This window comes from Littorina saxatilis, linkage group LG12 (genome assembly GCF_037325665.1).
Source record: "Littorina saxatilis isolate snail1 linkage group LG12, US_GU_Lsax_2.0, whole genome shotgun sequence".
Lineage (NCBI taxonomy): Eukaryota > Metazoa > Mollusca > Gastropoda > Littorinimorpha > Littorinidae > Littorina > Littorina saxatilis.
In genome coordinates, this window is record NC_090256.1 from 3070898 (window position 1) to 3087159 (window position 16262).

A 16262-nucleotide genomic window follows, 5' to 3' on the forward strand; every position below is an offset into this window, starting at 1 on the left:
AAAGGTATGTGAGCAAGTGGAGGGATGACCTTGCCCCATGTAAAAGGTATGTGAGCAAGTGGAGGGATGGCCTTGCCCCATGTAAAAGGTATGTGACCAAGTGGAGGGATGGCCTTGCCCCATGTAAAAGGTATGTGAGCAAGTGGAGGGATGGTCTTGCCCCATGTAAAAGGTAAGTGACCAAGTGGAGGGATGGCCTTGTCCCATGTAAAAGGTATGTGACCGAGTGGAGAGATGGCCTTGCCCCATGTAAAAGGTATGTGAGCAAGTGGAGGGATGGCCTTGCCCCATGTACAAGGTATGTGAGCAAGTGGAGGGATGGCCTTGCCCCATGTAAAAGGTATGTGAGCAAGTGGAGGGATGACCTTGCCCCATGTAAAAGGTATGTGAGCAAGTGGAGGGATGGCCTTGCCCCATGTAAAAGGTATGTGAGCAAGTGGAGGGATGGCCTTGCCGGCATGCCCCATGGCAGATCTAAGACGGCAAGCCGAACTGTTCTGGCAGAAAGTAGTGTGCCTCTTAAGAACAAGCCCCGTCATTCCATACCATCTAGCTACGAATCAAACTCTTTCCGCAGCTGCAAGGAGCCTTGCTGGTGGCCTCGCTGTTCCAAGTGGTGGTGGGCTTCACGGGTTTGGTGGGAGCCCTGCTCAACTTCATCGGACCTCTCACCATCGCTCCCACCATCGGCATGATCGGTCTCTCCCTCTTCGATGCCGCGTCTGGCAAGTCTCAAGGGCAGTGGTGGATTGCTCTAACGTGAGTAGTAGCAGCAGCAGCAAGCGGTCAGGGTGTTGATTTTTGGTATGCGATCAAGTGGAGGGATGGCCTTATCCCATTTAAAAACCCGGCCAGATTGGAGATTGTCAACACAATTGTTTTTTAATTTTATTTTTTTTTTTTTATAGAGAAGGAGCGTTCATTTAAATCAGTCGTTTTAAAACAGCTGCACATTTTGATATCTGCCCAAGAAGAGGGATGGTTTTTATCCCATGCAAAAATCTGGCAAAATCTGAGACGGTGAGACGAACTTTTTTCGCGAGAAGAAGTGTACCTTTAATGCGTGTACAAGTATGCAAGGATCTGTGATGGTTTACACGATGATGTAAACGGGAAGAAACGTATCTTTTCTTTATTCCTTAGCAAGGGTAGTATCGTTGTCGTGGTTTTAGTAAAGCTATTATGTTAAAAAACAAAAGATATCATTACTCACCAAGACGAAAAGAGCATAATTAAAATGGCTTCTTGGGTGACAAATGTTCATAGTAATGGTGCTGTTTTTGTCTGGGTAATTAAATATCTCCTTTTGGTTTTTTAACGTTGTTTATCTCACCAGCGGTCATTTTGGTTTTTAGATTGTAGAGTTAGTACTTTCTCATTGGTGCTACTTCCTCTTTCTGTCATCTTATTCATCTTCCATCAACCCCCTTCCCTCCGTCGCGATATTACGGTTGAAAACGACGTTAAACACCAAATAAAGAAAACCTTGTTTATCGCGTGTAAACGCTCGTTTATCTGTTTTCCAGACTGTCAACTTCAATCTCAGTTAGCCGTAAAAGAATTTAATGAACCTGGAAAATAGGGCGACGTGTTGGTCTATTGTCTAACAGTCGAAGCAGCACAAATCGTGTTTGGAATTTCAATTTCAAATGTCGTACATTCCTAAAACGAATGGAAGAATGATAAAAGTGCTTTATTATCGCCCTACAGTTGAAATATTGAGACTTACAATACCGTTTAAACTGATTTTGTTCTGACATGGTCTGCATGCAGTAGAGAAGTATTACGTGTACAATATCAAACTATTTGCAGGACGGTGGCTTTGGTCGCCATTTTCTCCCAGTATATGCGGAACGTCAACGTTCCCATATGTGGCTATCGGAAGGGACATGGCTGCTTCAGGACGTCTTTCCGTTTTTTTGCTCTTTTTCCGGTAAGGGCCCCGATAACATTGTTGTGTGCGTTTTTCTTTGTTTGTCAAGCACTTCATTCTGGATCGTTCCATCATACAGATACTTCAACATTTATTATATCTTAGCATACGTGAAACATAATACATACATACAGCAAATCAACAAAGTACTTGACACAATAACGACTTTCAATGAATGTGTATTTCGATTCGACTGTATAGTGCCCCCCCCCCCCCCCCCCCCTATTCCGTTTACTTTAAAAATTCCCAAAATTCCCAGATTCTGAGAAAAAAAACAGGTCTTACAAAGGAGGGAGTCGTAACATGGAGGGAGTCGTAACATGGAGGGAGTCGTAACAAGGAGGGAGTCGTAACATGGAGGGAGTCGTAACATGGAGGGAGTCGTAACATGGAGGGAGTCGTAACAAGGAGGGAGTCGTAACAAGGAGGGAGTCGTAACAAGGAGGGAGTCGTAACATGGAGGTAAATGTGCAGAGGTTATGAACGGAAAATCCAAAAGAGCAATTCCTAAAAGGAGGACAGTCGTAGATCGGGGAATTGAGGGGAATCAATCCGTCGCGATATAACTTTAAACGGTTGAAAACGACGTTAAACACCAAATAAAGAAAGAAAGGGGAACCCCCTTTTAAGACCCTTCAAGCTAAGACTCCCTCCTTGTTAGACCTTGGTTTGGCAGACTTGTTGATGATAACTTGTGTAACTATACCCCCGTTTTAAGACTCCCTCCTTGTTAACGCCTGATTGTCTCACAGTGTGGTCTGAAAAGGGGGGATCCGCTGTTTGTTTGCTTGTTTGTTTGTTTGTTTGTTTGCTTAACGCCCAGCCGACCACGAAGGGCCATATCAGGGCGGTGCTGCTTTGACAAATAACGTGCGCCACACACAAGACAGAAGTCGCAGCACAGGCTTCATGTCTCACCCAGTCACATTATTCTGACACCGGACCAACCAGTCCTAGCACTAACCCCATAATGCCAGACGCCAGGCGGAGCAGCCACTAGATTGCCAATTTTAAAGTCTTAGGTATGACCCGGCCTGGGTTCAAACCCACGACCTCCCGATCACGGGGCGGACGCCTTACCACTAGGCCAACCTTACCACTAGGCCAATCTTACCACTAGGCCAACCTTACCACCAGGCCAACCTTACCACTGGGCCAACCTTACCACTAGGCCAACCTTACCACTAGGCCAACCTTACCACTAGGCCAACCGTGCCGGTCAGGGATCCACTGTATTAACACGCCAAAATAGTAATGAGTAGAATACATATTCATATATCACACTGTCTGCACGTGCTGTGTGTATTTCAGGTCCTCCTGGCTGTCATCGTGGCCTGGTTGCTGTGCTACATATTCACCATAACGGACGTATTCCCGTCCGTGGAATCCAAGAAATGGGGATACCTTGCCAGGACTGACTTGCAGAGTGACGTCATCGGCAAAGCCCCTTGGTTCAGATTCCCTTACCCAGGTAAAACCAGCGTTGACTTACAGTGGAACCTGCGATGTGAGGACACCTCACAAAAGGGACACGTTCCTGTGTCTCTTTATTATCGTGTTGCCGAAATATACCTGTCATGACAGGCCAACTGCGATGTAGGGACACTTTTGACTTGTTCCAATGACGTCAGTCTATCGTGGGTTCTACTGTGGTGTACCATGATAACGTTTAGATTTTCTTTACAGACCTGCAATAAATAGGGACGCTTACGACTCGTCTCAAGGGCCCCAAGGTTGAACTATAGTGTATGCACAATAATACAGTTAAGATGTTATTTACAGACCTGCAATAAATAGGGACGCTTACGACTCGTCTCAAGGGCCCCAAGGTTGAACTATAGTGTATGCACAATAATACAGTTAAGATGTTATTTACAGACCTGCAATAAATAGGGACGCTTACGACTCGTCTCAAGGGCCCCAAGGTTGAACTATAGTGTATGCACAATAATACAGTTAAGATGTTATTTACAGTCCTGCAATAGATAGGGACGCTTACGACTCGTCTCAAGGGCCCCAAGGTTGAACTATAGTGTATGCACAATAATACAGTTTAGATGTTATTTACAGACCTGCAATACAAAGGGACGCTTACGACTCGTCTCAAGGGCCCCAAGGTTGAACTATAGTGTATGCACAATAATACAGTTAAGATGTTATTTACAGACCTGCAATAAATAGGGACGCTTACGACTCGTCTCAAGGGCCCCAAGGTTGAACTATAGTGTATGCACAATAATACAGTTAAGATGTTATTTACAGACCTGCAATAGATAGGGACGCTTACGACTCGTCTCAAGGGCCCCAAGGTTGAACTATAGTGTATGCACAATAATACAGTTTAGATGTTATTTACAGACCTGCAATACAAAGGGACGCTTACGACTCGTCTCAAGGGCCCCAAGGTTGAACTATAGTGTATGCACAATAATACAGTTAAGATGTTATTTACAGTCCTGCAATAGATAGGGACGCTTACGACTCGTCTCAAGGGCCCCAAGGTTGAACTATAGTGTATGCACAATAATACAGTTAAGATGTTATTTACAGACCTGCAATAGATAGGGACGCTTACGACTCGTCTCAAGGGCCCCAAGGTTGAACTATAGTGTATGCACAATAATACAGTTAAGATGTTATTTACAGACCTGCAATAGATAGGGACGCTTACGACTCGTCTCAAGGGCCCCAAGGTTGAACTATAGTGTATGCACAATAATACAGTTAAGATGTTATTTACAGACCTGCAATAAATAGGGACGCTTACGACTCGTCTCAAGGGCCCCAAGGTTGAACTATAGTGTATGCACAATAATACAGTTTAGATGTTATTTACAGACCTGCAATACAAAGGGACGCTTACGACTCGTCTCAAGGGCCCCAAGGTTGAACTATAGTGTATGCACAATAATACAGTTAGGATGTTATTTACAGACCTGCAATAAATAGGGACGCTTATGACTCGTCTCAAGGGCCCCAAGGTTGAACTATAGTGTATGCACAATAATACAGTTAAGATGTTATTTACAGACCTGCAATAAATAAGGACGCTTACGACTCGTCTCAAGGGCCCCAAGGTTGAACTATAGTGTATGCACAATAATACAGTTAAGATGTTATTTACAGACCTGCAATAAATAAGGACGCTTACGACTCGTCTCAAGGGCCCCAAGGTTGAACTATAGTGTATGCACAATAATACAGTTAAGATGTTATTTACAGACCTGCAATAAATAGGGACGCTTACGACTCGTCTCAAGGGCCCCAAGGTTGAACTATAGTGTATGCACAATAATACAGTTAAGATGTTATTTACAGACCTGCAATAAATAGGGACGCTTACGACTCGTCTCAAGGGCCCCAAGGTTGAACTATAGTGTATGCACAATAATACAGTTAAGATGTTATTTACAGACCCAAAGACAGGCTCCTTAGTTAGCACAGTAGAAGTAGCGTTATGCGCTGTCATGGATCTAATTGTTTCGATATGCTTTCCGCTTGATACTACACCTAAACAGGTCCGAAATGAGTTCTCTTGACTTTGAAAATGGTGCCCTAGTGATGCCGATGGTAGCCTATCTTTGTTGTTCAGAGATCGGTCAGTTCACACCAATTAGTGATTGCCCCAGCAATGACGGGTCCCTTTGCTATTCAGATTTAGGTCAGTTAACGTTCAACAGAGTTGTCTTTAAAGTGGGCAAATCGTAATATCCGTGTGAGGTTCACGGTTACACTGAGCAGGGCCGGACCAAATGAGTTGTAAGGGGGGGGGGGGGGGGGGGGGTGTTCCTCCTTTTTTGGGGGGGGGGGGCAAATGAACTTGGGGGGTCCGGGGGCATGTTCTCCCGGAAAATTTTTGAAAAACGGTTAAAATCTGTGCAATCTGGTGCATTCTGGGCCTTGTTTTGAGGGTTACGGCCTGTCAGTGTGAGTTGGTGGGGGGGGGGGGGGGGGGGTACCTTTTTCTCATCGGATTTCACATTGAATAAAATTTGTCAGAGACACACAATTTATTTTAAAAACCAAACAAAAAAAACCAAACACTCAAAGCAAGGTACATGCTTTTTCCAGGGGTGGGGTTCCGGAACCCCAGCTGGAACCCCCCATGGGTCCGGCCCTGCTGAGTAAATTTCCAATGATCGTTCTTCTTTAAGTATGGGACGTCGTTTTCACCGTGCTTATTCGGGAGTATACCCTCAAATTATCTTTCCTACTCAGATATCGGCCAGAGGGGCCAACTTGAACTTTCTCTTTTTCTCTCAAACCAAGAAGTATAACTGATGTGGGGTTACAGAGTGCTGAATCAAAACGCGTGATCTTTTCTTACCAGGTGAAAGGAACCTGCTGGAGCTCTTTCTTGTACTCGCATTTTTGAGGAGGTCGCTGGCATTAAAGTTATACTTAAACGAGCGATCTTTTTTCCAGGTCAGTGGGGCATGCCCACTGTCAGCGTGGAAGGGGTGTTGGGATGTTTGGCCGCCATCATAGCTTCAATCGTGGAATCGGTCGGCGATTACTACGCATGCGCACGACTGTCAGGAGCGCCACCACCACCGGGGTACGCTGTAACTCGAGGTAAGAAAGTGAATCAGTGTAGATGGATATCTGTTCAAATGCGATAATGACGTTTGATTCTTTAGAACATTTGAGGCACACTCTTATACAATGTACATTGCTCGTTAAACTATCTCACACAATCTCAGACGTCTTTGATTTGCTGTCACTGCTTTGCTCGTTAAACTATCTCACACAATCTCAGACGTCTTTGATTTGCTGTCACTGCTTTGCTCGTTAAACTATCTCACACAATCTCAGACGTCTTTGATTTGTTGTCACTGCTTTGCTCGTTAAACTATCTCACACAATCTCAGACGTCTTTGATTTGCTGTCACTGCTTTGCTCGTACCCACCTTGCATTTTGTTGATGCCTTCGATCACCTGCGCGCTTTTTTTGCATCCCACAGATACTTTGTCTCACTTTAAACGATTCGTAAGAGCCCCTCTTGCGTTGTATGGACGTCACGCTCCAAGTCGCGTCTATCCTCAGAATCTACTGACCCAATCTTCTGCCGGGCAGGGTCGTAGTCGTGCCGTCCACACCCCCCCTTCCTCCCCGTCAATTCTGACGATTTATTGACCGAAAAACTGCCCCCACGGGACATCCTCAAACCTGATGCATTACTTGTCACCTGTGCAGGAATTGGGGTGGAAGGCATCACGTGTCTGATTGCTGGTGCCTGGGGATCGGGTGGTGGCACCACTTCCTACAGCGAAAATATCGGAGCCATCGGAATCACCAAGGTTCGTGTTCTGCCATGCAGTTTTTAAATACAAACATGTACATTTCTTAAATACAAATAAATCCCTGCGCTTAGAACTGTACCCACGGAATTCGCGCGATATAAGCCTCATATTGATTGATTGATTAACAAAACAGAAAGAAAACACAACAGAAAGCATGCACCAGTTTTGGTCAATTGTTCATCCAATTTTCGGCAGCCTGTCGCTGACTTTAGGATGATAAATGTACATTTCTCTTCAAAATAGGGATCTTCTTAGAGACCAAATGATAAAGGGACATAAGTACGCCGAACACAAGACAGTAGCCAGCGAGAGTTATACACAAATCAATCCGCTGCCACCTTTGGGTGACTTATAATCAGTGTAGATTCTCATGGCTCAAACACGCATATCTCGACTTTCACTGCATTGAAAATATAACAATACTTAACAATACTTGGGTGGTTTGTGTTTGTCTGTTATATACAAGACACAACATAGTGATAGGGTGAGATCACAGGGCCATGAACACTGTGGCTAGAGCTGGCGGCCTCGTTCTTTCTTTGTGAATAGTCATTCTTAATATGACATGAGGAGGCACATGACAGATATTTGCCGTCGATGCAAATAAAACATTTACTAATAAACAATTTTTTTTAATCCCGTGTACAATAAGTAGTTATCGTCTACATGCATTAATAAACAAAATAACGGATAGATACACTGCTAACTTTCCAAAATTCAGAATCATACATTGATACATATCACAGACTCACAAAACATGACCTTGTTTCAAATCGTTCAGCAGTTTACGTTTGCTGTCATTTTGCTTCTTCTTTTACATACCTACCTTTCTGTACAGGTGGGCAGCCGCTCTGTGGTGCAGGTGAGCGGGGTCATCATGATCGTCATGGCGTGTGTCGGCAAGTTCAGCGCCATCTTCGTCGCCATCCCTGAACCTGTCGTCGGCGGTCTCTTCCTTGTCATGTTTGGTGAGGAAATAGTTCACAGGGTTGAACCTGTCGTCGGCGGTCTCTTCCTTGTCATGTTTGGTGAGGAAATAGTTCACAGGGTTGAAACTGTCGACGGCGGTCTCTTCCTTGTCATGTTTGGTGAGGAAATAGTTCACAGGGTTGAACCTGTCGGCGGCGGTCTCTTCCTTGTCATGTTTGGTGAGGAAATAGTTCACAGGGTTGAACCTGTCGACGGCGGTCTCTTCCTTGTCATGTTTGGTGAGGAAATAGTTCACAGGGTTGAAGCTGTCGTCGGCGGTCTCTTCCTTGTCATGTTTGGTGAGGAAATAGTTCACAGGGTTGAACCTGTCGTCGGCGGTCTTTTCCTTGTCATGTTTGGTGAGGAAATAGTTCACAGGGTTGAACCTGTCGTCGGCGGTCTCTTCCTTGTCATGTTTGGTGAGGAAATAGTTCACAGGGTTGAACCTGTCGACGGCGGTCTCTTCCTTGTCATGTTTGGTGAGGAAATAGTTCACAGGGTTGAACCAGGGCTGGGGTGCATCAAGCGAAAGTGGGTGCCACCCTAGCGGGTCGGAGCGAAAGTGGGTGCCACCCAAGCGGGTCGGAGCAAAAGTGGGTGCCACCCAAGCGGGTCGGAGCGAAAGTGGGTGCCACCCAAGCGGGTCGGAGCGAAAGTGGGTGCCACCCAAGCGAGTCGGAGCGAAAGTGGGTGCCACCCAAGCGGGTCGGAGCGAAAGTGGGTGCCACCCAAGCGTGTCGGAGCGAAAGTGGGTGCCACCCAAGCGGGTCGGAGCTTCTTCTTCTTCTTCTTCTTCTTGGCGTTCGCAGAGGTTACACAATCAGTCCAGCACTGGTGATAAATGTTGTCGTTTTCTCCAACTCCTGTCGACTGCCGTATAGTTTGGTCTGCAAGGGAGTTGGTGACGGCCACACTTCTTTTCGTTCCTCATCTAGTAAGGGACATCGCTGTAAGATGTGTTCCGCTGTTTGGTCCTCTTGACCGCAGGCACAGGTTGGTGATGGCGCCAGCTTGAACTTTCGGTTCATGTGAGCATTGAGCCTGTTGTGGCCAGTACGCAGCCTGATGAGGTTGACTTGCTGCTCTCTGGACATTGTGTGGTAGTCATCTCTGTTTGTCCTTGGCCTCATCAATGCCTTGATGATTGTCTTCTGCTCACTAAAGCTGACACTGTTTTCAGGTTGGTCTTCCACGGCTCCTTCTTTTGCCAGCTCATCTACCCTTTCATTTCCTGGTATCCCACAGTGTGCTGGTATCCACTGGAGGACAACTCTTCTGGTTTGTCTGACCATCTGTAATGCTTTGGCCAGCTGTGGGAGTTTGTCGTTCTCTAGGGCCTGAAGGACTGAAAGGGCGTCTGAGAGGAAGACAACTTGGTAGCAAGGGTCTGCGGAGTCCTGAACGAAGGAGGCGGCCTGCATGAGAGCTTCTGCTTCTGCTTTATAGTTTGTGCAGTGTTTGCCAGTGGCAACGCTGGATGTAGCTGTATGTCCCCCAGGGAACTGGATGAGAATGCCTGCACCTCCATTGAGCACGGCGTTAGTTGCTGATCCATCGGTGTATACATGGATCCACGCCTCTTTTGGGTACTGTTCGTCGATGAGGGCTAAGGTGAGTGCCTGTTGAGCTGTGTCATTCTGATCTTCTCCTGAGGTAACATGTGGAACACTTGTGCAGATCTGGATGCCTGGTTTCTCTGTTGCCTTGGGGGTTTCCTCTTCTTCTTGAGTCAGAGGTAGAGTGTTCTGTGGAAGGACTTCCCTGTACTGTCGAGAAAGTTTCTTGCTCTCGTGTACAAAACTGCTCCGTTTAAGCCGGTTCTTGGTGAGGTTGCTCAGTCTGTGCTTCATGGGGTGGTCGGGTAGGCACTTGAGCTTCTCGGCCTGTACCATAGTCTTGGCTTCTCTTCTCTGACAGAGGGGTTGGATGGTGGTAAGCTTCTCCATTTCCTTGATGGGCGTGGATTTCATTGCACCAGTGATGAGTCGGAGGGCCTGGTTTTGCACACGGTCAAGGGTCTGCAGGTTTGTCTTGGCTGAGGTTGACCACGCTGTGGAGCCGTACTCGAGGTGGGGTCTGATTGTTCCCTGGTATACTGTCTTCAGTATCTTCTCGTTCGCTCCCCAGGTGGTACCTGCCAGCTTCCTGAGTATGGCTAGCTTGCGCCGGGCCTTCGTCTCTGCCTGTGCAATGTGTGGTTTCCAGGTCTGCCGCCTGTCAAAGGTGACACCAAGGTACGTTGCTTCTTCATCCTCTCTCAGAGGAGTTCCACCAAGCCTAATGGTTCCGGCTTTCTGCTTTGGCGACAGTGTGAATAGGGTGGTGGAGGATTTCTCCTTGTTGATGGAGACGCACCAATCTTCTGCCCATGCGTTCAGCCTATCTGCCGCTTGCTGCATTCTGTAGGTGGCAGTACTTGCGTGCTCCTCCTTGCACCAGATCACAAGGTCGTCTGCGTAGAGAGCAGCTTTGATCCCCTTGGGCATCTCAGACACCAGATCGTCGATGAAGAGAAGGAAGAGTGTGGGGGAGAGGACTCCGCCCTGAGGGACGCCATGACGAAGGAGGAACTTCTTGCTTTTGGTCTGGTCGACGTTAACTCTTGCCCTGCGGTTATAGAGGTAAGAGCGAATCCACTGGTACATGTTGCTGGACACGCCTTTCCTCAGCAGTTTTACAAGGAGTCCATCTTTCCAGACCTTGTCAAAGGCCTTCTGAAGATCTATCCAGGTGACGAAGACCAGCTTCTGTTCCTGAAAGGCATCTTCAACTTCTTGCGCCAGGTAAGTGACCTGATCTTCAGTGCTGCGGAACTGTCGGAATCCAGCTTGCTCAGGGGCGAGGAGGTTCCTGGATTCCAGGTACCACCTGAGGCGCTCGTTCACAATTCTCTCCAGGGTCTTCACAACACAGCTGGTGAGGCTGATTGGGCGATAGCTGGTGGCCTTCTTTGGATCCTTCCCTTTTTTTAAGATGGGGATCATGATCGCTTCTCGCCAGAGTTGTGGTAGCGATCCTTCTTGCCAGCTGCTGTTGAAGACCTCGAGTAGCTTGTTCTCTGCTGCACTACCAAGGTGGGTTAGCATCTCGTTGGTGATGCCGTCTGGGCCAGGGGACTTCTTCGCCTTTGACTTTTTCAGAGCTGAGTGCAGCTCGTGGAGTGTGAGTGGTTGACTCATGGCGTCCACTGTCGACTGTCTGGCAGGTCTCTCTCTTTTCTCTCTTCTTGCTTCTCTCTGTTTCTCGGGGCTAACATGGAGGTTGCTCTCAGCTGCATAGCTTTCAGCAAATTGGTTGGCAGCATGCTTTCCAGTTAGCACCTTCCCGTTCTCTTCTAATGTGATCTTTCCTCTGCTGGTGTTCTCATCATTCAACTGCTTGGTGAGCCTCCAGAGCTTTCTGCCATCCTTCTCAAGGTTCAGAGAGCTTGTTTTCTCTTGCCAGCTTCTCCGTCTTGCCTGTAGCTTCTTTTTGAGAAATTTGGCTTTGGCTTCCTGGAGGCGGATGTTGTTGTTTTGTGACGGGTTGACTTCTGCTTCCTTTCTGGCGTCTGCCAGATCATCATCCAGTTCCTGCAATTCATTGCTCCAGTAGGGCTTATAGTCTCTCCTGGCACCCCTGGGAATGGACTCACGCGCTGCTCTGAGGATGCTCATGTTGAAGTCCTTCGCCACCATGTTGATGTCTCGACCCTCGACTCTGATGTCTTTGGTGAGTTCGCTGGTGCGGTGTCTAAAGAGGAACCAGTTCGCTCTTTTGTAGTTCCACCGTGGGAAGGAAGCTTCAGTGCAGGACTCCATGCCCAGGGTCAAAAAGACTGGCCGATGGTCACTTCCACCTAGCTGTTCTCCGACCTCTCTGCTGGTTAGCTGGTGCATGTCTTCCGTGCAGAAAGCTAGGTCAGGAGTTGATGTAGTGTGCCATCTTCTGGAGTAGAATGTAGGGCAGTCAAAGGGACTGTTCAAAAGGATGAGACCTTTGTCGTCCTGCCAGTTCTCCACCTCTTCTCCTCTCCGATCCAGGTGGTCATATCCCCAACTCTGTGAATGACTGTTGAAGTCACCCACCACGATGAAGTTGGAGGCCTTTGCAGGGATCGTGTCAAGGGCGAGGTGTCTATCATTGGGGCAGTAGAAGTTGACAAGATGGAATTCTGATGTCTTCGTCTGGATTCGAATCACCTGATATTCGGAGTCCTCCATGTGCGTTTCTATCAAACAGGCATTGATGTTGTTCCTGATGAGGGTCAGGATTCCTCCTTTGCTTCGGTCTGTTCTGTCGGACCTAAGGCATTGGTAGCCTCTCACTTTGAAGGACTTTTGGGGTGTCAGGTGCGTCTCCTGAATACAGCAGATGTTGATGTTCTTCTCATGCAGGATATGCTCCAACTCTGTCTTCTTGTTCAGGATACTTTCTGCGTTCCAGTGCATGACCTGAAAAGGTCGCTGCTGACTGGGTTTCTTCCTGGTTGTGGTGGTGCCAGTCACTTTCCTCCCGCGTCCCCTGGCGTGACAAGACGGACGGGAGGGACCTCCAGTAGTTGGGGCTGGGTCCCTTTGAGGCATGGGACCCGACGCTGCTCCACCCTGGGGGGTCCTCAATGGGCGAGCGCCATTTCCATCTGTGCTGGTTGATTGTGTCATCATTTGCGTAAGTGCGTGTACCCGTGGTTTGTTAGAATGCGCCGTGCGGCCCGGGTCCTCCGTCTTCAGCATTCGGGGTTTTCTGTCGGGGTTACCTCACCCTTAGCTCATGGCCCGTACGTCCTACCCTGAGAGCACAGGGGGGAGGATTTTCCGGGATCCCACCCGGAGCCAGTTTGGTCCGCGGCCGCAAGCGGCTGATCTCCATATCTGAAGACCGTTCCCCTATCCGCCACCCGGGGACGCGCTGGGTTGGGGGTGGTCGCCCCACTGAAAATCCCACACTGGGTTAAGAAAGATCAGCCTGTCCCAGAGCGGGTCGGAGCGAAAGTGGGTGCCACCCAAGCGAGTCGGAGCGAAAGTGGGTGCCACCCAAGCGGGTCGGAGCCAGCCGCGGGGTCTGACTGGTTGACAGTGAGATGTGTAGTGATTTCAACCAATCAGATCCCGCGGCTGTCCCCCACCCACTTGGGTGGCTCCCGCTTCCGCTTCGCACACCTCAGGCCAGGTGTCTGAGAGATAGCCAGGTGTCTGAGAGATAGCCAGGTGTCTGAGAGATAGCCAGGTGTCTGAGAGATAGCCAGGTGTCTGAGAGATAGCCAGGGTTTCACAAATGTGGCAAGGGTACAGGGGCTGACCAGGCGGGGAATGCTGTTGACATTTTGCATTTGAAACGGGTATTTTGAATCTTGAAGTGAGAAAAAAAACGATACATTTGGCGGGTAGTTGGGTTGGGGGGGGGACTTCTGAAACCCAAGTCCCCCCCCCCCCCCCCCCCCTCCGCCCTTGGTCCAGTCCTGTTCCCAAAAACTTGTTTTGGCATTCCGTCATTCAAATCTTCCTCTTCTGCGATATGTTTAATATTAGATTTTTTATTATTGTCATTTTTTAAGTTGTCTCCACTCCAGTCACGGTTCCTTGTCTTAGCGCGCTCTAGCTCACACAGCCTGTCCCAGTATTTCTTTGCTCGATCCACACCCGGATTTTGTTATGTTGTAAAACTGTGATCATTTGTATTGCAGCTACATGACCTGGTCATCTTAAAAATTGTTAATATTTTCTCGAGTCGTTTCATTGTGTGAACATTATAAGATGTTTGATGGGTTGTTGACAGACCAGCTTTTTTGTCGGTCCGAGGGGGAGCATATCGTCTTTTGTTTCATATCTATTGACCAAGGCCGAAGGCCGCGGTCAATAAATATGAAACAAAAGTCGATATGCCCCCCGAGGACCGACAAAAAAGCTGGTCTGTCAACAAACCATCAAACATCGTTTTTGTCATCATTTTGGTAGTGAGAAAATAAGTGCACAATCAACCCATGCTTTGAAACACGGGTTCCGTGCTAATAACCACACGAGTCCCGGTTTGATAACCACTGGCAATCAAAGATGGCGTGTGAAAGCAACTTTCTGTGTTTTTGAGTTCATTAAATGTTGGGATGAATATGTCAGGTTTGAGGATGCACAGTTCTGTAGGTTCATCTCGGTATTCCACCCCCTCGGCTTTCTGTTGTAAATATTAAGCTGAGTGATCGAATGTGGAAGCTACGTTTGGTCAAAGGTCACAGAAGATTTGCGTCGTGCAGCGAAGGAAAGAATCGCGATCTTGTTTCCGACTCGGTACCTCTTTGTTTTTCATTGAGACCTGTCATTCTGCTTGCTCGGCTTTGTTAGATGTTTGCATATCTTGTTGCTATTTTCTTTGCTTTTATTATTGTTTCTTATTTGTGCTTCGTTTATCGATACAACGTCTTGTGCACGGGTCAAAATGTGTGTGTCAGGTGTCGTTTTACTTGAACTTGACGTTCGTGTTTCTCCGAACGTCTGTGTATCGAAACACAGATACACGCACTCCATGACTCTGTAAGAAGACAAAACATATCGCTAGGTTTCATTTGTTTTTGATGAATGTATGACCTTTCATAAAGTAGTTTTGTTTTTTGTTTACTTTTGCCAGTTTGCCAGTTCGTTTTTTGAACTTTGCAAAGCAGGGTCGTGTCGTCTGTTTAGGTCTGGGGAAACACCAATGAAAACAGCCGAAGAATCATGGAGCGTTTCTATTGGGTTTGCTTTTGATTATCCATGTATAACCTGCTTCCTGCAACTATGGTAACCGGGGATTTATTGCCTGGGGAACATGAGATTTATTTCCCAGGTGCTTGTGAATGAAAACTCGTGAAAATGATGACAACACTTTTTACCCTACACTCTGTCTCCCTTTCTGTCTTGCTGCATGTCCATCTGTTTGTCTCGACCTGTCTCTGTCTACACCCCTCTACTCATCCGTTCTTGTTCTTGTAGTCTGAGTGACGTGTAATTGTCTTGTAGTCTGAGTGACGTGTAATTGTCTTGTAGTCTGAGTGACGTGTAATTGTCTTGTAGTCTGAGTGACGTGTAATTGTCTTATAGTCTGAGTGACGTGTAATTGTCTTGTAGTCTGAGTGACGTGTAATTGTCTTGTAGTCTGAGTGACGTGTAATTGTCTTGTAGTCTGAGTGACGTGTAATTGTCTTGTAGTCTGAGTGACGTGTAATTGTCTTGTAGTCTGAGTGACGTGTAATTGTCTTGTAGTCTGAGTGACGTGTAATTGTCTTGTAGTCTGAGTGACGTGTAATTGTCTTGTAGTCTGAGTGACGTGTAATTGTCTTGTAGTCTGAGTGACGTGTAATTGTCTTGTAGTCTGAGTGACGTGCAATTGTCTTATAGTCTGAGTGACGTGTAATTGTCTTGTAGTCTGAGTGACGTGTAATTGTCTTGTAGTCTGAGTGACGTGTAATTGTCGTTCTATACCAGGCATGGTGACGGCAGTGGGAATCTCCAACCTGCAGTACGTGGACCTCAACTCTTCCCGCAATCTCTTCATCCTGGGCGTGTCTCTCTTCGTGGGCCTCAGTCTGCCCAAGTGGCTCTCCAGTCCCGCTAACGCCAACGTCATTGATACAGGTACGTCACTGATACAGTAACGTCATCAATACAGGTACGTCACTGATGCATTTACGTCAATGATATAGGTACGTCAATTACAAAGGCACGTCACTGATGTATTTACCTCAATGATATAGTTATGTCTATTATGCAGACACGTTACGGATACAATATATTACTTATGGGCGCGGCTGTTTTCTTTAAACGCCAAAGCCAATTCAGAAAGTTACGTCACTGATGCAGGTACATACGTCACTGGAACAGGTGCCTCACTGATGCGTCACTCATACAAATATGTCGCGTCAACGATTGATGGAAAGTATGTTATAATGGACTGTCAGTCACTAATACACACATGTCGCTGATACAGGTGGGTCATAGGTCATTAATCATCATGAATCATCAGCTGCATATATTACTTTCAATGATCTGTTTGAATCTATAATCGATGCGTTGTTAACTTTTAGCTTACTCTCAGGTTATTGTGG

At 47.1% G+C, this 16262-nt stretch overlaps 1 protein-coding gene across 3 annotated transcripts in view; it reads left to right on the forward strand.

Moving 5' to 3' along the window:
* The window catches only part of LOC138981066 (solute carrier family 23 member 1-like), a 49673-nt gene that overhangs the window by 27655 nt on the left and 5756 nt on the right, over positions 1-16262 (forward strand). For 2 of the 3 annotated variants that reach the window (XM_070353877.1, XM_070353878.1), the window contains exons 6-12: positions 578-759; positions 1813-1933; positions 3245-3404; positions 6359-6508; positions 7131-7234; positions 8076-8205; positions 15643-15792. In XM_070353877.1, coding sequence (XP_070209978.1) covers positions 578-759; positions 1813-1933; positions 3245-3404; positions 6359-6508; positions 7131-7234; positions 8076-8205; positions 15643-15792 — 997 coding nt within the window. The remainder of the gene's footprint in view (positions 1-577; positions 760-1812; positions 1934-3244; positions 3405-6358; positions 6509-7130; positions 7235-8075; positions 8206-15642; positions 15793-16262) is intronic. The other variant, XM_070353879.1, reaches the window with a different exon arrangement.